Source organism: Panulirus ornatus, chromosome 37 (assembly GCF_036320965.1).
Source record: "Panulirus ornatus isolate Po-2019 chromosome 37, ASM3632096v1, whole genome shotgun sequence".
In the NCBI taxonomy this organism is placed as follows: domain Eukaryota; kingdom Metazoa; phylum Arthropoda; class Malacostraca; order Decapoda; family Palinuridae; genus Panulirus; species Panulirus ornatus.
In genome coordinates this window covers 7,521,402-7,543,617 of record NC_092260.1, presented here as the reverse complement: position 1 = coordinate 7,543,617, position 22,216 = coordinate 7,521,402, and the positions used below count along the sequence as shown (strand labels likewise).

The window sequence follows — 22,216 nt, the reverse complement described above, 5'->3', positions numbered from 1 at the left end:
ACATACAAATCCATTTGCTTTTCTAAGTATTTCTCACATACATTCTTCAAAGCAAACACCTGATCCACACATCCTCTACCACTTCTGAAACCACACTGCTCTTCCCCAATCTGATGCTCTGTACATGCCTTCACCCTCTCAATCAATACCCTCCCATATAATTTGCCAGGAATACTCAACAAACTTATACCTCTGTAATTTGAGCACTCACTCTTATCCCCTTTGCCTTTGTACAATGGCACTATGCACGCATTCCGCCAATCCTCAGGCACCTCACCATGAGTCATACATACATTAAATAACCTTACCAACCAGTCAACAATACAGTCACCCCCTTTTTTTAATAAATTCCACTGCAATACCATCCAAACCTGCTGCCTTGCCGGCTTTCATCTTCCGCAAAGCTTTTACTACCTCTTCTCTGTTTACCAAATCATTTTCCCTAACCCTCGCACTTTGCACACCACCTCGACCAAAACACCCTATATCTGCCACTCTATCATCAAACACATTCAACAAACCTCCAAAATACTCACTCCATCTCCTTCTCACATCACCACTACTTGTTATCACCTCCCCATTTACGCCCTTCACTGAAGTTCCCATTTGCTCCCTTGTCTTAAGCACTTTATTTACCTCCTTCCAGAACATCTTTTTATTCTCCCTAAAATTTAATGATACTCTCTCACCCCAACTCTCATTTGCCCTTTTTTTTTCACCTCTTGCACCTTTCTCTTGACCTCCTGATGATTGGGAATACCGGGTTTAAAAAGCGAGATATACATAAGTATACTTATGTAAGTAGGAGAGATGGCCAGAGAGCGTTATTGGATTACGTGTTAATTGACAGGCGCGCGAAAGAGAGACTTTTGGATGTTAATGTGCTGAGAGGTGCAACTGGAGGGATGTCTGATCATTATCTTGTGGAGGCTAAGGTGAAGATTTGTATGGGTTTTCAGAAAAGAAGAGTGAATGTTGGGGTGAAGAGGGTGGTGAGAGTAAGTGAGCTTGGGAAGGAGACTTGTGTGAGGAAGTACCAGGAGAGACTGAGTACAGAATGGAAAAAGGTGAGAACAATGGAAGTAAGGGGAGTGGGGGAGGAATGGGATGTATTTAGGGAATCAGTGATGGATTGCGCAAAAGATGCTTGTGGCATGAGAAGAGTGGGAGGTGGGTTGATTAGAAAGGGTAGTGAGTGGTGGGATGAAGAAGTAAGATTATTAGTGAAAGAGAAGAGAGAGGCATTTGGACGATTTTTGCAGGGAAAAAATGAAATTGAGTGGGAGACGTATATATATATATATATATATATATATATATATATATATATATATATATATATATATATATATATATATATATATATAACCCATGTGGGTCCGACCCCGGATGAGCCCATGGTAACTCATGGTCCGTAACGCTGAAGACAGCTCAACGAAGGTCCGTGTGTGTGTGTGTGTGTGTGTGTGTGTGTGTGTGTGAATACTATTTTTGAGCTGGGAGAAGAGACATTTACAATAGTTCCGTCTCTATCGTGCATGTATGAGTAAAGATTTATGAGAGGATGGCAAATAGGATGGCACCAGAGATGTGATATCTGAGTTACAGGGAAAGGATAGGAGCCTAGGTTTTGCCCAGTAGGGATAAGAGTAGAGTAACGGGTGACGCGATCAAAACCTTTAGCTTTTTAACCTAGATTGATGAAGTAGATAGTGGACAGTTTTGATACAGTGTGTAATCATTGGTACACGTTAGCCAGTAGAATGTCTGTGGGCAAAAGATTGAGTAGTGTTGTAGTTTGTTGGATCAAGAAATATTCAATGACTTTTGTTTTTGCTTTCAAGTGCGAATAGAATATCATCAAATTACAGGGTCGTCAAAAAGAGCCAAATTATCGGGAAACTCTGCTTCATAACTAGGGTCATTATATAATGAGAATAATAATCAAGAACGCCAGTTTATAAGAAATGTCATTGAATGATAAGAAAAATCATCATAAACACCGCTTCATACCTAGGTCATTGACTAATTAGATAAATTATCGGGAAACGCCGCGTTATATAGAAGGTCATCAAATAAGGAGACAAATTATCGATAAACTTACGTATTGTAAAAGTGCCTCTGTTTGTGATAGTGTAAGTTTCTAGCGTCTAGAGGCGTCATTCGATTCCACCTACATAAAACCTGCGTTTCTCAGGAGAATAAAATGGGGCGAGAGCAGGAGTCCGATATCTCCCTTCGCTCTTTTTTCTATTTCAGTTTTAAACGATGGAATAGATGAAGAAGCCAAACGGGGAGTGACCATCCGCCTCGAAGTGTCAGTCTTGGGTGTTTGAATGTGAAATACAAGGGTCGACGTACATGTCAATAATCTGAACCAGGAAATGTACAGTGGCCGGTGGAAGCCATGGATAGGTCTGTAGGCCTTGGTTGTGGATAAGTTGTGGTTTTGTGACAGACAATGGATGTAAGCGCTTGTGGCCTTTCTTCGTCTGTTCCTGGATCTTCTTTGCTAACCTCAAGGCAGGGACGGGACGACACTTTCATATACATTATACGTCTCAAGGAACTTGAGCCCCGAAACTTTGATGTTATGTTGTTCTAGGTCTGTCTCCCTACTATCACACTGTTTCGTCTATTATTCTCCTAATTCTACAAATCTTATATTCTTCTTCGACTATCTAAACTCACGCCATGAGACAGTGATATCCTCTCACCCGCAATCCGAGATCCTCCACGTCAGGGATTTCAACGTTCACCTCTTCCCATACGGATGGTGGAGGGATCAAAGTCCTCACGTTCTCCATTCTCAATGATTTAGATCAAATCTCCCACACTACCCATATTCCTGACTGCTGTGACCTCTCTCCTAATGTTTTGGATTTGTTTTTCATCTCTAGTCCATCTCGCTGGAGATACACAATACCAAACCCAATTGGTTCATGTGATCACACTCTAATAAATGTATCTGTTCTAACGGCACCTTCACTTCCAGCAGCCCCTTCTAAGCGTAGATACTGGTACCTGGACAAAACTGACTGGAATAACCTATGTAACTTCTTTTCTGACTTTCCTTGGGTAAGTTACTGTCTCTTATGTGGTGATGCCTCTGTTTCCGCTAAACGCATAGCAGAGGTTATTCTTGTGGGAATTGAAGTATTTATCACCTCTTCCTCCAAGACGACCTCTTCATCCAGTCCATGTATCAACCGCTCCTGTTCTTAGGCGATTTAGACAAGGGACCAGGCATACCGAACTTGGAAAAACGCTCCTTCCTCTAACTCCCATTCAGTTTTCATCACTGCCCGTACACGCTGCGAGCACATCATCCGTGAGGCGAAGCGTTCCTTTATTCAAAGGAAGTGGGACAACCTCTCCTCGTCATCTACACATAGGTCTTTCTGGTCTTTAGCTAAGGGTATCTCTAACAACTTCTGTCGCTCTACCTTTCCTTTACTTCTCCGTTCTGACGGTACTGTAGCTGTCTCTCCCGAAGACAAAGTAACTCTCTTTAGTTCCCGTTTCTCCTCAAACTTCACCTTGGATGACTGTAACATTCCCTCGCCATATGATGCTCCCGTTATCGCTTTTCGGACTGTCGGAAAGCACTTCTTTCTCTAGACGCTTGTAGCACTAATGAGTTAAATAGAACACAAAAATGTATATCATAGCCTTTCGTGGATGAATATGGACATCTACCAAGTTGGATATGAGTGGAGGTATTACATAAATGATGGGAAAAGGACTTTTGGGCGCAGGGCGGCGTATGTAAACTGGAAAGTAAGTCTTACTAACTATAGAGATGGATATGCGTGTTTGGTAAAAGCAGACTGGTGTTTACGGCAGCAAAGGAGGAGCCAAAAGTGGGAAGCAGCCAATCAAGGTGGAAGAGTTTGGAGTGAGCAGCAAGATGATCTTACCGTGGCTTACACTCATCAGTGTGCCTCGACCAGAAGTTGATGTCCAAGCGACAGCTGGAGTATCTCCGACATAGGGCCAAAAGGAGACGCAACATTCTGAGGTCGCTCACCAGCCCATGTATGAATGCCAACAGTCACACGCTAAGGACTTACTATACAGCTGCCATCAGATCGCTGGCGGATGGCTTCTTCCCAATGCTCACTGGTCTTACGGGCGAGTAGGTGGTGATCAGGTTGTAGGTCAACCAGAAAAACGCCTTTGGACACACGTGGCGACTAATGCCATTCGACAGTTGCAGACGACTCGTATATCAAAGCCATGGAAGACGGTCTCAGTAACGACTATATCTTTCTACCACCACAGGTTCCTCAACCAGCCACGTACGCAGTCACAGCTCTCGAGGACAGACAGTCCAGTCTCCAGAGAGATGACTTGAAGAGCCCAGTCGTTAAAACAACTGCTGCTGTGACACCACCACAAGCAGTGCAGTACTTCACAGACGGCTCGGTCGATCAGACCGTAGGAAGGTCCGAAGCTGCCTTCCACACCCAGGGTCAGACTCCCCTCTGGAGATTAAGAGATGGCTGGACCACTCTACAAACAGAGCTGATAGATATATCGAAAGCTCTACAGCGCGGTGCGACGGAATACTTCAAGCCCGTCGCAATCCACAGAGATTCCAAGATAGCCATACAAGTGTTAAAGCACTGCCGCAACCTGACATTCACTGGAAACCAGTCACTTTCATCTCTTCCTACTCGCACACATGTCTTATATCCTTGGTAAGAACTTTTCACTGCTTCTAGCAACTTACCTCCCACACCATATACTCTTAATACCTTCTACAAAACATCTCTATCAACCCTATCATATGCCTTATCCAGATCCATAAATGCTACATACGAATTCATCTGTTTTTCTAAGTATTTTTCACATACATTCTTCAAAACAAACACCTGATCCACACACCCTCTACCACTTCTGAAACCGCACTGTTCTTCCCCAGGAAACAGACGAAAGAAAGGCCCAACCCACCCACATACACATGTATATACATACACGTCCACACACGCACATATACATACCTATACATATCAACATATACATATATATACATACACAGACATATACATAATTCTTAATTCATACTGTCTACTCTTATTCATTCCCGTCGCCACCCCGCCACATATGAAATGACATCCCCCCTCCCCCAGCATGTGCGCGAGGTACACTAGGAAAAGACAACAAAGGCTACATTCGTTCACACCCACTCTCTAGCTGTAATGTATAATGCACCGAAACCACAGCTCCCTTTCCACATCCAGGCCCCACAGAACTTTCCATGGTTTACCCCAAACGCTTCACATGCCCTAGTTCAATCCATTGACAGCACGTCGACCCAGGTATACCACATCGTTCCAGTTCACTCTATTCCTTGCCCGCCTTTCACCCTCCTGCATGTTCAGGCTCCGATCACTCAAAATCTTTTCCACTCCATCCTTCCGCCTCCAATTTGGTCTCCCACTTCTCTTTGTTCCCTCCACCTCTGACACATACATCCTCTTTGTCAATCTTTCCTCACTCATTCTCTCCATGTTACCAAACCATTTCAAAACACCCTCTTCTGCTCTCTCGACCAAACTCTTTTTATTACCACATATCTCTCATACCCTTTCATTACTTACTCGATCAAACCACCTCACACCAGATGTTGTGGCTTAAACATCTCATTTCCAGCACATCCACCCTCCTCCGCACAACTTTATCTATAGCCCACGCCTCGCAACCATATAACATTTTCGGAACCACTATTCCTTCAATCATACCCATTTTTGCTTTCCAAGATAACGTTCTCGCCTTCCACACATTTTTTAAGACTCCCAGAACTTTTGCCCCCTCCCCCACCCTATGACTCACTTCCGTTTCCATGGTTTCATCCGCTGCCAAATCCACTCCCAGATATCTAAAACACTTTACTTCCTCCAGTTTTTCTCCATTCCAACGTACCTCCCAACTGACTTGTCCCTCAATCCTAATGCACATAATAACCTTGCTCTTATTCACATTTACTCTCCGCTTTCTTCTTTCACACACTTTACCAACCTCAGTCACCAGTTTCTGCAGTTTCTCACCCGAATCAGCCACCAGCGATGTATCATCAGCGAACAACAACTGACTCACTTCCCAAGCTCTCTCATCCACAACAGACTGCATACTTGCCCCTCTCTCCAAAACTCTTGCATTCACCTCCCTAACAACCCCATCCATAAACAAATTAAACAACCATGGAGACATCCAGCACCCCTGCCGCAAACCGACATTCACTGAGAACCAATCACTTTCCTCTCTTCCTACTCGTACACTTGCCTTACATCCTCGATAAAATCTTTTGACTGCTTCTAACAACTTGCCTCTCACACCATATATTCTTAATACCTTCCACAAAGCATCTCTATCAACTCTATCATCTGCCTTCTCCATATCCATAAATGCTACATACAAATCCATTTCTTTTTCTAAGTATTTCTCACATACATTCTTCAAAGGAAACACCTGATCCACACATTCTCTACCACTTCTGAAACCACACTGCTCTTCCCCAGTCTGATCCTCTGTACATGCCTTCACCCTCTCAATCAATGCTCTCCCATATAATTTAGGAATACTCAACAAACTTATACCTCTGTAATTTGAGCACTCACGTTTATCCCCTTTGCCTTTGTACAATGGCACTATGCAATCATTCTGCCAATCCTCAGGCACTTCACCTTGAGTCATACATACATTATATTACCTTACCAACCAGTCAACCACACAGTCTCCCCCTTTTTTGATGAATTTCATTGCAATACCATCCAAACCCGCTGCCTTTCCGGCTTTCATCCTCCGCAAAGCTTTTACTACCTCTTCTCTGTTCACCAAATCATTTTCCCTAACCTTCTCACTTTCCATCCACCTCGACCAAAACACCCTATATCTGCCATTCTATCATCAAACACATTCAACAAAACTTCAAAATACTCACTCAATCTCCATCTCACATCACCACTACTTGTTATCACCTCCCCATTAACCCCCTTCACTGATGCTCCCATTTGTTCCCTTGTCTTATGCACTTTATTTACCTCCTTCCAAACTATCTTTCTATTCTCCCTAAAATCTAATGATATTCTCTAACCCCAACTCTCATTTGCTCTCTTTTTCACCTCTTGCACCTTTCTCTTGACTTCATGCCTCTTTCTTTTATACATCTCCCAGTCATTTGCATTATTCCCTGCAAAAATCGTCCAGATGCCTCTCTCTCCTCTTCTACTAATAATCTTACTTCTTCATCCCACCACTCATTACCCTTTCTAATCTGCCCACCTCCCACGCTTCTCATGCTACATGCATCTTTTGCGCAAGCCATCACTGCTTCCCTAAATACATCCCATTCCTCCCCCACTCCCCTTACGTCCTTTGTTCTCACATTTTTCTATTCTGTACTCAATCTCTCCTGGTACTTCCTCGCACAAGTCTCCTTCCCAAGCTCACTTACTCTCACCACTCTCTTCACCCCAACATTCTCTCTTCTTTTCTGAAAACCTCTACAAATCTTCACCTTCACCTCCAAAAGATAATGATCAGACATCCCTCCAGTTGCAGCTCTCAACACATTAACATCCAAAAGTCTCTCTTTCGCGCGACTATCAATTAACACGTAATCCAATAACGCTCTCTGGCCATCTTTCCTATCTACATACGTATACTTATATTCATATATATATATATATATATATATATATATATATATATATATATATATATATATATATATATATATATATATATATATATCTTTTTAAACCAGCTATTCCCAATCACCAGCCCTTTTTCAGCGCACAAATCTACAAGCTCTTCACCATTTCCATTTCCAACACTGAACACTCCATGTACACCAATTATTCCCTCAACTGCCACATTAATCACGTTTGCATTCAAATCACCCATCACTATAACCCGGTCTCGTGCATCAAAACTACTAACACACTCACTCATCTGATCCCAAAACACTTGCCTCTCATGATCTTTCTTCTCATGCCCAGGTGCATATGCACCAATAATCAGCCATTTCTCTCCATCCACTTTCAATTTTGCCCATATCAATCTAGAGTTTACTTTCTTACACTCTATCACATACTCCCACAAATCCTGTTTCAGGAGTAGTGCTACTCCTTCCTTTGCTCTTGTCCTCTCACCAACCCCTGACTATACTCCCAAGATATTCCCAAACCACTCTTTCCTTTGCCTTTGAGCTTCGTTTCACTCAGAGCCAGAACATCCAGGTTCCTTTTCTCAAACATACTACCTATCTCTCCTTTTTTCTCATCTTGGTTACATCCACACACATTTAGACACCCCAATCTGAGCCTTCGAGGAGGATGAGCTCACCCCGCGTGACTCCTTCTTCTGTTTCCCCTTATAGAAAGATAAAATACAAGGAGGGTAGGGTTTTTAGCCCCCCGCTCCCGTCCCCTTTAGTCGCCTTCTACGACACGTGAGGAATACGTTAGCGAGGTAGCGTTAAGAACAGAGGGCTGGCCCCTTTCTCTGTTACTTCTTTTGGAAAATTAAAAAAAAAAAACGAGAGGGGAGTATTTCAAGTCCCCCGCTCCCTTCCCTTTTAGTCGCCTTCTACGACACGCAGGGAATACGTGGGAAGTGTTCTATCTTCCCTATCCCCAGGGATAGAATATATATATATATATATATATATATATATATATATATATATATATATATATATATATATATATATATATATATATATATATATATATATTAACTTTCTAAAAGGAGAAACAGAAGGACTCACGCGGGGAGTACTCAACCTCCTCGAAGGCTCAGATTGGGATGTTTAAATGCCTGTGGATGTAACTGAGATGAGAAAAAAGGAGAGATAGGTAGTATGTTTGAGGAAAGGAACCTGGATGTTTTGGCTCTAAGTGAAACGAAGCTCAAGGGTAAAGGGGAAGAGTGGTTTGGGAATGTTTTGGGAGTAAAGTCAGGAGTTGGTGAGAGGACAAGAGCAAAGGAAGGAGTAGCACTACTCCTGAAACAGGATTTGTGGGAGTATGTGATAGAGTGTAAGAAAGTAAACTCTAGATTGATATGGGTAAAACTGAAAGTGGATGGAGAGAAATGGGTAATTAATGGTGCATATGCACCGGGCATGAGAAGAAAGATCATGAGAGGCAAGTGTTTTGGGAGCAGCTGAGTGAGTGTGTTAGTAGTTTTGATGCACGAGACCGGGTTATAGTGATGGGTGATTTGAATGCAAAGGTGAGTAATGTGGCAGTTGAGGGAATAATTGGTGAACATGGGGTATTCAGTGTTGTAAATGGAAATGGTGAAGAGCTTGCAGATTTGTGTGCCGAAAAAGGACTGGTGATAGGGAACACCTGGTTTAAAAAGAGAGATATAAATAAGTATACATATGTAAGTAGGAAAGATGGCCAGAGAGCGTTATTGGATTAAGTGTTGATTGATAGGCGCGTGAAAGAGAGACTTTTGGATGTTAATGAGCTGAGAGGTGCAACTGGAGGGATGTCTGATCATTATCTTTTGGAGGCGAAGGTGAAGATATGTAGAGGTTTTTAGAAAAGAAGAGAGAATGTTGGGGTGAAGAAAGTGGTGAGAGTAAGTGAGCTTCGGAGGGAGACTTGTGTGAGGAAGTACCAGGAGAGACTGAGTGCAGAATGGAAGAAAGTGAGAGTAAAGAACGTAAGGGGAGTGTGGGAGGAATGTGATGTATTTAGGGAAGCAGTGATGCCTTGCGTAAAAGATGCTTGTGGCATGAGAAACGTGGGAGGTGGGCCGATTAGAAAAGGTAGTGAGTGGTAGAATGAAGAAGTATGATTATTAGTGAAAGAGAATAGAGAGGCATTTGGACGATTTTTGCAGGGAAATAGTGTAAATGACTTGGAAATGTATAAAAGAAAGAGAAAGGTCCAAGAGGTAAAAAAGAGGGCAAATGAGAGTTGGGGTGAGGGAGTATAATCAAATTTTAGGGAGAATAAAAAGATGTTTTGGATGGAGGTAAATAGATTGCGTAAGAAAAGAGAACAAATGGGAACATCGGTGAAGAGGGCTAATGGGTAGGTAATAACAAGTAGTGGTGATGTGAGAAGGAGATGGAGTGAGCATTCTGAAGGTTTGTTGAATGTGTTAGATGATAGAGTGGCAGCTATAGGGTTTTTTGGTCGAGGTGGTGTGCGAGGTGAGAGGGTCAATAAGAATAATTTGGTAAACCGAGAAGAGGTAGTGAAAGCTTTCCGGAAGATAAAAGCCGGTAAGGTGGAGGGTTTGGATCGCATTACAGTGTAATTCATCAAAAAAGAAGGCGACTGTATTGTTTTCTGGTTGGTGAGGATATTCAGTGTGTGTATGGCTCACGGTTAAGTGCCTGTGGATTGGCGGAATGCATGCATAGTGCCATTGTACAAAGGTAAAGGGGATAAAGATGAGTGCTCAAATTACAGAGGCATAAGTTTGTTGAGTTTTCCTGGGAAATTATATGGGAGGGTATTGATTGAGAGGGTGAAAGAATGCACAGAGCATCATACTGGGAAGGAGCAGTGTGTTCAGAAGAGGTAGAAGATGTGTGGATCACGTGTTTGCTTTGAAGAATGTATGTGAGAAATACTTAGAAAAAGAAATGGATTTGTATGTAGCATTTATGGATCTGAAGAAGGCATATGATAGAGTTGATAGAGATGCTCTTTGGAAGGTATTAAGAGTATATGGTGTAGGAGGCAAGTTGCTAGAAGCAGTGAAATTTTTTCATCGAGGATGTAAGGCATGTGTACGAGTAGGAAGAGAGGAAAGTGATTGGTTCCAGTGAATGTCGGTTTCCGGCAAGGGTGCCGGATGTCTCCATGGTTGTTTAATTTGTTTATGGATGAGGTTATTAGGGAGGTGAATGCAAGAGTTTTGGAGAGAGGGGCAAGTATGCAGTCTGTTGTGGATGAGAGGGCTTGGAAAGTGAGTCAGTTGTTGTTCGCTGATGATACAGCGCTGGTGGCTGATTCGAGTGAGAAACTGCAGAAGCTGGTGACTGACTTTGGTAAAGTGTGTGAAAGAAGAAAGCTGAGAGTAAATGTGAATAAGAGCAGGGATTTTAGGTACAGTAAGGTTGAGGGACAAGTCAACTGGGAGGTAAGTTTGAATGGAGAAAAACTGGAGGAAGTGAAGTGTTTTAGATATCCGGGAGTGGATTTGGCAGCGGATGGAACCATGGAAGGGGAAGTGAGTCACAGGGTTAGGGAAGGGGCGAAAGTTCTGGGGGCGTTGAAAAATGTGTGGAAGGCGTGGGCTATAGATAGGGTTTTGCGGAGGAGGGTGGATGTTTTGGAAATGAAATGTGGTGTGAGGTGCTTTGATCGAGTAAATAATGAAAGAGTAAGAGAGATGTGTGGTAATAAAAAGAGTGTGGTTAAGAGAGCAGAAGAGGGTGTGATGAAATGGTTTGGACACATTTCGATAATGAGTGAGGAAAGATTGACTATGAGGATATATGTGTCAGAGGTGGAGGGAAGAAAGAGAAGCGGGAGACCAAATTGGGGGTGGAAGGATGGAGTGAAAAAGATTCTGAGCGATCGGGGCCTGAACATATAGGATGGTGAAAGGCGTGCAAGGAAAAGAATGAATTGGAACGATGTGGTATACCGGGGTCGACGTGCTGTCAATGGATTGAGCCAGGGCATGTGAAGGGTGTCTTCATGTGAAAAGGGCATTGTGGTTTCGGTGCATTACACATTACATCTAGAGACTGAGTGTAAACGAATGTAGCCTTTTTTTGTCTGTTCCTGCCGCTGCCTCTCTGGTAGGGGAGGAGGGATGCTATTTTCGTGTGTGGCGGGGTGGCGACGGAAATGGATGAAGGCAGGAAGTATGGATGTGTACATGTGTGTATACGTATATGTCTGTGTATGTATATGTATGTATACGTTCAAATGTATATTTATGTATATGTGCATGTGTGGGCGTTTATGTATATACATATGTATGTGAGTGGGTTGGGCCATTCCTCGTCTCTTTCCTTGCGCTACCTTGCTAACGCGGGAGACGGCGGTTAAGCATAATAGATATAAATAAATATTCAAAAGATAGACTCCTTAAATTGAGGTTCTGAATACGAACACGACAGTTTTAACTAACACACTATGTACTGAATTAACACATAAGATGTCCAAAATCAAATCCTTAATAAATGATAAAAAGAAAGTACTGGAAATCTGAACAATCCCAACATAAGAGGGGACCTTTTGACAGATGGGTGACCATAAGGGGCACAGGTTAATTGAACGAAGAGAAGACCGCTAATGGTCAGAGACCCAACGTAAGATGGTAATAGATAATGGTAATGTTCACAGACACGATTCTTATTAGTGCGGTCAACAGAAAGTTATGAAATAAAGTGATCACAATTTTGTCTCAGATTCACTGTAAACCGCTGGTTCGATGACAACGAAGAGAACAAGACAGTAGCCAATGTCAGATTAACTTAACGTTGATAGATTGCTTCATTAGCAGACTTCGATCGATTGTGCCATGACTCAGGTAAAGGATGATACTTGATCACATAAGTGGAAAGAGTTGAGATTCGAGGTAACTCTATCAATACAATATACTTCTTGAAATAATCAACGTCCGTCGAAAGGTGAAGAGGGAATGGGTGAGGGAAGAGCCATGTCCAAAGAATGAGGTAACCAATGACTTGATTAATTAATCAATTAGTTAATTAACCAATGAGGAACGAGAATGTCTGCAGGTCATTTAGTTCAAGCGGCGAAAATCATTTTCATATAAGATTGCTAAGAGAATGTCGCAAGAATACCAGAACCATAAGAGAAAAATAATGAAAAAATAGTTTCCCACAATTCGAAACAGATCCTAAGGATTTCTTTTTTAATAACTCCCAAACAAGGAAAAAAATTAGGGTTACTATTAGCCCTTTATCAAGCAACAGTAAACACATTGCAACTCTTCTTAAGTGATGGCTACTCATCAGTGTTCGCCTTCGAAAACTTCTCTGATAAACTACCGGCGCAAAGCATATTCCTGGCCACTGATAATGAAATACGGACTCTGGAGCTGACTAATGCCACGAAGATGAAATACGGGACTCTGGAGCTGACTAATGCCACGATGATTTAAGTGTCTATACAAACTCCGAACAAATGAACTGATTCAGACGATATCTCCTCCCAGAATACTGAAAGAAGCAAGCCGGTCGTCAAAATGTTCATCCAATCATTGCAAGAAGGAAAAGCTTTTCACGTAACTAACAATTTTCAAAAGAGGAGACCCGATATGTGCTTCGTACTACTGCTGCATCAGACTTCGGTTCTCGATGAAGTGTTGGAAACAATCGTTAGTCAAAATCGTTTCTTCCCTAAATAAAGGTTCAAGTTTAACGGATCTAACTGAATTTCTAATTCATATTATACATGGCAGGCTGGGACTCCAAAATACCCGCTGATGAGTTATACTTGGCCTCTCTTAAAGCATTTCGATAAAATGCCATAAAACAGATTGCTGAATAAAATCAAAGCTCACGGCATACAGGATCGAATCTTTGGATGGCTAGCGTGATGACTTTCTGAACGGCAACAATGGTATTAAATGAAGCAACCAATTGGCTTTACGTGTCTGGTGGAGTTCCACAATGTTAAGTCGTAGGATCCATAAGTTTTCCTCATATTATACATCACTGACCTACAGACCGGACTCACCATATTGGGGAACAGCCATCTCAAAGTAAGGATGCCCTGCAGTCTCACAGGCAGTGTGGATAGAGACTTTGCAGACGGATTTCAGCGTCGATAAATGTAAAGTTATGCAATTTTGTTCACCCCAAAAATATATGTTTTGAGTTGGGAATGCTTGATGGTTAACCTCCACAAGAAGTTAAGAAAGAAGTGGACCTCGGAATGATAATCAATTGTGATCTTAGCTACGGAGGCAATAGGCTATTTGTATATCAATTGTGATCTTAGCTACGGAGGCAATAGGCTATTTGTATACGAGAATCCCAGACTACAGAACAAAGGATAGGATACCCACCCTGAACAGACTTCATCTGGAGTACGGTGGTCAGTTTTGGTCAACAGATCAGAGTTGATGAAAGACTTGAAGGAAGCGAATAAGATGAATAGATAACGTAATTCCTTTACTCAAATATATGCTTTATGAGGAAAGACTCACCGCACGCACTATAAGACTACGCAAAAAGCAGTTGCGTTTAATGATCTCTACTTTTGCACGTACAGGCTACTACTATTACTTATAAAAATGTACTGTAAGTATTGGGAGGGAAAATGTGGGAGATGAACTCACAGGTGGCGAGGACGGCGTCGGCGTGGACCCCCGGCAGCCAGATGAGGGAGGTGGCGGGAGGGGTCACCGAGGGAGGCGGTAGCCCGCCCGCATCGCTGGATAGCTGCGGACAGAGAGAGCGATGGATGAGGACTGTAGGTGGTTGACACAAGTTATGTTATCATGATGTGGGAGGGATAACTTAACACCTACCACTACAACATAATTCTAACCTAATTCTATTACATAGCAAAACACATTAGTTCTTTTTTGCTGAAGGTTTTGTGCCTCTAACTTAGATACTCATTAATCATCTAATAATAGATATCTTCTAAAATAATCTATCGTGTTCACTAGATAATGGGGGTCCTGCACAGTCGTACTGATGCATCAATGATTGGGGATGTGAGCGAACAGCAATCAAAGCCAAACATCCAACACTGGTGACCCTCTCGTCATTCACCCTCCAGACAGAAGAGGAATGTGTGTGTGTGTGTGTGTGTGTGTGTGTGTGTGTGTGTGTGTGTGTGTGTGTGTGTGTGTGTTTTATCATATATGATTCCTGTATGTGTGTCACGGGGAGAGAGTTGTACATCTGTGTTGCCTTGTCTGTTAACCTTGTATTCTATGAATCATGTCTTAGTACCATGTACACACACACACACACACACACATACCAGTTTACGCCATTCAGTTTACCCATTCATGGACCAGCTCCAAAGGGGAGGATGAACAGCTGGGTTGACTGTGAGCCTGCCTCCATATCCGGAACATGAACCATTAGATTGGTGTGTCGCAACGCTGATCACTGTACCACAAAGGCTCTGCTTATTTTGACTGGTCTAGTGGTAGCCGCCTTCACTTGTTCTTCACCTGGTTCGTTTCGTGGTCGGTCACTCTGCTAGACTTCCTCACGCCCCACTTTCACACTCCTCTAACTCAGCTTTCAGTTGTCCTCCTCTACACCTTCTCTCTCTCTTGTGATACCGAAAACCCATTCTGTTGTAAACTTGGTCAAGGCCTCGGTTATCAAATCTCTTCTAACTCTTCTCTACTCTCCGCAGTCTTCGTTGTTATGCAAATCTTTGATGTACGCCTCATCTCGTGAATCCTTTACGTGGGTCAGGAACAGCTGTGGCTCCAGCACTAAGCCCTACGGTACCCAAGTCGTTACCCGTCAGCCAACTTGAAAAAGGAACTCCTGACGTTCGTCTTCTGTCCAGTGCCATTTGGTTGGCCTGAGGTGTCCTCCTCAGCTCCACCATCAATATCTCACGAGGGACAGTATCAGACGGCCTCTGGCAAGCCAGGGAAATTCATCCCGTCCCTTTTCTCGGGGATACTGTGGACTAGTTCACAGAAATCCAACAGATGCGTTACTCAAAATTTAACCCATCAGAACCCATGTTGTCTCCCACTCGGGCAGTTAATGCCAGTTACGTATTCATGTAAATGCATTTTGATTATATTTTCTCGCATCTTGCAAGTTTTTCTCGCTAGTTTGTCTATAATTCAGGGTTTCTTCTGCCACCTTTTTTGAGTCCTGAAACAGCACTGGCTCCCTTCCATTCCACCGAAACATCCATGGAGGGCGAGTGGAATCGACATTGCTAACGTCTGCCCACTTTTTGAGTGCAAATGGCAAGACGCTATCTCAAGTAGGGCTCCGCGCAGGTCCGATGTCTTCACATGTCTATCACTGCCACAGGAACATCTTCGATATTCTCTGACGCATCATCTCCTTCCCTGGGTGAATGTAATGATACTGTCTGGTTCTCAAGTGTGATACATTCTACAATATCGTGTTCATCTCCTCACGTATGTCTTGGTTTAACTTGTGTCTTTCTGAGTCCCTTAACCCTGGGATTTGGTCCTTAACTGTTAATCTACCGAGAAAATCTTGCGAAAGACTTTCTGTAGCTCTACCAACACAAGGACCATGTAGGCTTCGCGCCTGATCCCGTTCTTCCCTTATGATGATGGAGTCATCTCTGGCTTTCTTGTATTTGTCAAATGCTGCTTGATACCTGTGTTTCCTTCTATAGCATGTCCATGCGAGTCTCTCACTCTACTATATCACCCAGGAGACATGTTCCTCCGCCTCTCTCTCTCTCTCTCTCTCTCTCTCTCTCTCTCTCTCTCTCTCTCTCTCTCTCTCTCTCATCACTATCGATGGTGTACGTCTCACCAACACCCTGGTTGAATCTTTCATAGATTCTGATATAACTCTGCCCTGTATCTAGACCATGGAACTCTCGGCCTCCACGTCTGTTCCCCTGTACAAGATGTTTAGGGCTTCGTAGTTACACTATTTCGTATTGCCTTCCTGTCTGCATACACCTCCTCTCTTAGTATATAGTCTATCTCTCGTACTAGGTGGTGCCTTTGACCACAAGGTCTGTCTGTCTGCCGGTGATGGTTGCTCATGCTGGGCTACGGTGCGTGATGACGAAATCCGTTGTTGACAACATATCGGCTCCTCTGTCCCTGGTGGCTTAAGGAGAGCATGTTAGCAAACCAGGTTCACCTGCACGTGTCTTGGTCATATTGCCAGGTACTGTCACCCCAGCGTGGATACAAGGTGTCACATGGCCAAATAAAACACACACACACACACACACACACACACACACACACACACACACACACACACTGGAGAAGAGGGAATCGTCCTCCCCCAACCAACCCTCAGAGCCAAGGGGATACCACTCATGTGACCGGGAGGCTGACTAGCATAAACAATCAAGCCACTCTGCATCACTGTCGTGAAACTCATGATGCGTGTGTGTGTGTGTATATATATATATATATATATATATATATATATATATATATATATATATATATATATATATATATATATATATATATTATCCCTGGGGATGGGGGAGAAAGAATACTTCCCACGTATTCCCTGCGTGTCGTAGAAGGCGACTAAAAGGGGAGGGAGCGGGTGGCTGGAAATCCTCCCCTTTCTAGGTTTTTTTTTTTTATTTTTTAATTTTCCAAAAGAAGGAACAGAGAAGGGGGTCAGGTGAGGATATTCCCTCTAAGGCCCAGTTCTCTGTTCTTAACGCTACCTCGCTAACGCGGGAAATGGCAAATAGTATGAAAAAAAAAAAAAAAAAAAAAAAAAATATATATATATATATATATATATATATATATATATATATATATATATATATATATATATATATGTATGTATGTATATACATATATATATGACTGAGTTTGGTAAAGTGTGTGGAAGAAGAAAGTTAAGAGTAAATGTGAATAAGAGCAAGGTTATTAGGTACAGTAGGGTTGAGGGTCAAGTCAATTGGGAGGTGAGTTTGAATGGAGAAAAACTGGAGGAAGTGAAGTGTTTTAGATATCTGGGAGTGGATCTGGCAGCGGATGGAACCATGGAAGCGGAAGTGGATCATAGGGTGGGGGAGGGGGCGAAAATTCTGGGGGCCTTGAAGAATGTGTGGAAGTCGAGAACATTATCTCGGAAAGCAAAAATGGGTATGTTTGAAGGAATAGTGGTTCCAACAATGTTGTATGGTTGCGAGGCGTGGGCTATGGATAGAGTTGTGCGCAGGAGGATGGATGTGCTGGAAATGAGATGTTTGAGGACAATGTGTGGTGTGAGGTGGTTTGATCGAGTAAGTAACGTAAGGGTAAGAGAGATGTGTGGAAATAAAAAGAGCGTGGTTGAGAGAGCAGAAGAGGGTGTTTTGAAGTGGTTTGGGCACATGGAGAGGATGAGTGAGGAAAGATTGACCAAGAGGATATATGTGTCGGAGGTGGAGGGAACAAGGAGAAGAGGGAGACCAAATTGGAGGTGGAAAGATGGAGTGAAAAAGATTTTGTGTGATCGGGGCCTGAACATGCAGGAGGGTGAAAGGAGGGCAAGGAATAGAGTGAATTGGAGCGATGTGGTATACCGGGGTTGACGTGCTGTCAGTGGATTGAATCAAGGCATGTGAAGCGTCTGGGGTAAGCCATGGAAAGCTGTGTAGGTATGTATATTTGCGTGTGTGGACGTATGTATATACATGTGTATGGGGGGGGGGGGGGGTGGGGCCATTTCTTTCGTCTGTTTCCTTGCGCTACCTCGCAAACGCGGGAGACAGCGACAAAGTATAATAAAAAATATAATATGTATATATATATATATATATATATATATATATATATATATATATATATATATATATATATATATATATATATATATACTTTTTTTTATCTATATATTTATTCATTTATTTTGCTTTGTCGCTGTCTCCCGCGTTAGCGAGGTAGCGCAAGGAAACAGACGAAAGAATGGCCCAACCCACCCATATACACTTGTATATACATACACGTCCACACACACAAATATACATACCTATACATCTCAATGTACACATACATATACACACACAGACATATACATATATGCACATGTACATAATTCATACTGTCTGCCTTTATTTATTTCCATGGCCACCTCGCCACACATGGAATAACATCCCCCTCCCCCTCATGTGTGCGGGGTAGCGCTAGGAAAAGACAACAGAGGCCCCGTTCGTTCACACTCAGTCTCTAGCTGTCATGTAATAATGCACTGAAACCACAGCTCCCTTTCCACATCCAGGCCCCACAGAACTTTCCATGCTTTACCCCAGACGCTTCAAATGCCCTGGTTCAATCCATTGGCAGCACGTCGACCCCGGTACACCACATCGTTCCAATTCACTCTATTTCTTGCACGCCTTTCACCCTCCTGCATGTTCAGGCCCCGATCACTCAAAATCTTTTTCACTCCACCTTTCCACCTCCAATTTGGTCTCCCACTTCTCCTCGTTCCCTCCACTTCTGACACATATATCCTCTTGGTCAATCTTTCCTCACTCATTCTCTCCATGTGACAAAACCATTTCAAAACACCCTCTTTTGCTCTCTCAACCACACTCTTTTTATTTCCACACATCTCTCTTACGCTTACATTACTCACTCGATCAAACCACCTCACACCACATATTGTTCTCAAACATCTCATTTCCAGCACATCCACCCTTCCTGCGAACAACTCTATCCATAGCCCACGCCTCGCAGCCGTACAACATTATTGGAAACACTATTCCTTCAAACATACCCATTTTTGCTTTTCGAGATAATGTTCTCGACTTCCAAATATTCTTCAAGGCTCCCAGAAATTTCGCCCCCTCCCCCACCCTATGATTCACTTCCGCTTCCATCGTTCCATCCGCTGCCAGATCCACTCCCAGATATCTAAAACACTTTACTTCCTCCAGTTTTTCTCCATTCAAACTTATCTCCCATGTGACTTGACCCTCAACCCTACTGTACCTAATTACCTTGCTCTTATTCACATTTACTCTTAACTTTCTTCTTTCACACACTTTACCAAACTCAGTCACCAGCTTCTGCAGTTTCTCATCCGAATCAGCTACCGGCGCTGTATCATCAGCGAACAACAACTGACTCACTTCCCAAGCTCTCTCATCCACAACAGACTGCATACTTGCCCCTCTTTCCAAAACTCTTGCATTCACCTCCCTAACAAGCCTATCCATAAACAAACTAAACAACCATGGAGACATCACACACCCCTGCCACAAACCTACATTCACTGAGAACCAATCACTTTCCTCTCTTCCTACACGTACACATGCCTTGCATCCTCGATAAAAACTTTTCACTGCTTCTAACAACTTGCCTCCCACACCATATATTCTTAATACCTTCCACAGAGCATCTCTATCAACTCTATCATATGCCATCTCCAAATCCATAAATGCTACATACAAATCTAGTTGCATTTCTAAGTATTTCTCACATACATTCTTCAAAGCAAATACCTGATCCACACATCCTCTACCACTTCTGAAATCACACTGCTCTTCCCCAATCTGATGCTCTGTACATGCCTTCACCCTCTCAATCAATACCCTCCCATATAGTTTACCAGGAATACTCAACACACTTATACCTCTGTAATTTGAGCACTCACTCTTATCCCCTTTGCCTTTGTACAATGGTACTATGCAAGCATTCCGCCAATCCTCAGGCACCTCAACATGAATAATACATACATTAGATAACCTTACCAACCAGTCAACAATACAGTCACCCCCTTTTTTAATAGATTCCACTGCAATACCATCCAAACCTGCTGCCTTGCCGGCTTTCATCTTCCGCAAAGCTTTTACTACCTCTTCTCTGTTTACTCAATCATTTTCCCTAACCCACTACCTTTAACACCACCTCGACCAAAACACCCTATATCTGCCACTATATCATCAAACACATTCAACAAACCTTCAAAATACTCACTCCAATTCCTCACATCACCACTACTTGTTATCTCCTCCCCAATAGCCCCCTTCACTGAAGTTCCCATTTGCTCCCTTGTCTTACGCACTCTATTTACCTCCTTCCAAAACATCTTTTTCTTCTCCCTGAAATTTATTGATACTCTCTCACCCCAACTCTCATTTGCCCTCTTTTTCACCTCTTGCACCTTTCTCTTGACCTCCTGCCTCTTTCTTTTATACATCTCCCACTCATTTGCATTTTTTTCCCTGCAAAAATCGTCCAAATGCCTCTCTCTCTTCTCTTTCACTAATAATCTTACTTCTTCATCCCACCACTCACTTCCCTTTCTAATCAACCCACCTCCCACACTTCTCATGCCACAAGCATCTTTTGCGCACTCCATCACTGCTTCCCTAAATACATCCCATTCCTCCTCCTATCCCCTCACCTCCTTTGTTCTCACCTTTTTTCCATTCTGTCCTCAGTCTCTCCTGGTACTTCCTCAAACAAGTCTCCTTCCCAAGCTCACTTACTCTCACCACTTTCTTCACCCCAACATTCTCCCTTCTTTTCTGAAAACCTCTACAAATCTTCACCTTCGCCTCCACAAGATAATGATCAGACATCCTTCCAGTTGCACCTCTCAGCACATTAACATCCAAAAGTTTTTTCTTTCACACGCCTATCAATTAACACGTAATCCAATAACGCTCTCTGGCCCTCTCTCCTACTTAGATACGTATATTTATGTATATCTCTCTTTTTAAACCAGGTATTCCCAATCACCAGTCCTTTTTCAGCACATAAATCTACAAGCTCTCCACCATTTCCATTTACAACACTGAACACCCTATGTATACCAATTATTCCCTGAACTGCCACATTACTCACCTTTGCATTCAAATCACCCATCACTATAACCCGGTCTCGTGCATCAAAACTACTAACACACTCATTCAGCTGCTCCCAAAACACTTGCCTCTCATGATCTTTCTTCTCATGCCCACGTGCATATGCACCAATAATCACCCATCTCTCTCCATCAACTTTCAGTTTTACCCATATCAATCTAGAGTTTACTTTCCTACACTCTATCACATACTCCCACCATTCGTGTTTCAGGAGTAGTGCTACTCCTTCCCTTGCTCTTGTCCTCTCACTAACCCCTGACTTTACTCCCAAGACATTCCCAAACCACTCTTCCTCTTTATCCTTGAGCTTCGTTTCACTCAGAGCCAAAACATCCAGGTTCCTTTCCTCAAACATACTACCTATCTCTCCTTTTTTCTCGTCTTGGTTACATCCACACACATTTAGACACCCCAGTCTGAGCCTTCGAAGAGGATGAGCACTCCCCGCGTGACTCCTTCTTCTGTTTCCCCTTTTAGAAAGTTAAAGTACAAAGAGGGGAGGGTTTCTAGCCCCCCGCTCCCGTTCCCTTTAGTCGCCTTCTACGACACGCTAGGAATGCGTGGGAAGTATTCTTTCTCCCCTATCCCCATATATATATATATATATATATATATATATATATATATATATATATATATATATATATATATATATATATATCCCTGGGGATAGGGGAGAAAGAATGCTTCCCACGTATTCCCTGCGTGTCGTA

General features: G+C 42.8%; 1 protein-coding gene across 1 annotated transcript in view; it reads right to left on the bottom strand.

The window, feature by feature from the left end:
- LOC139760479 (uncharacterized) overlaps positions 1 to 22,216 on the bottom strand; it is a 59,043-nt gene that overhangs the window by 27,569 nt on the left and 9,258 nt on the right. Inside the window, exon 3 of the mRNA XM_071683755.1 lies at positions 14,302 to 14,404. Within this exon, the coding sequence (XP_071539856.1) occupies positions 14,302 to 14,404 (103 nt within the window). The remainder of the gene's footprint in view (positions 1 to 14,301; positions 14,405 to 22,216) is intronic.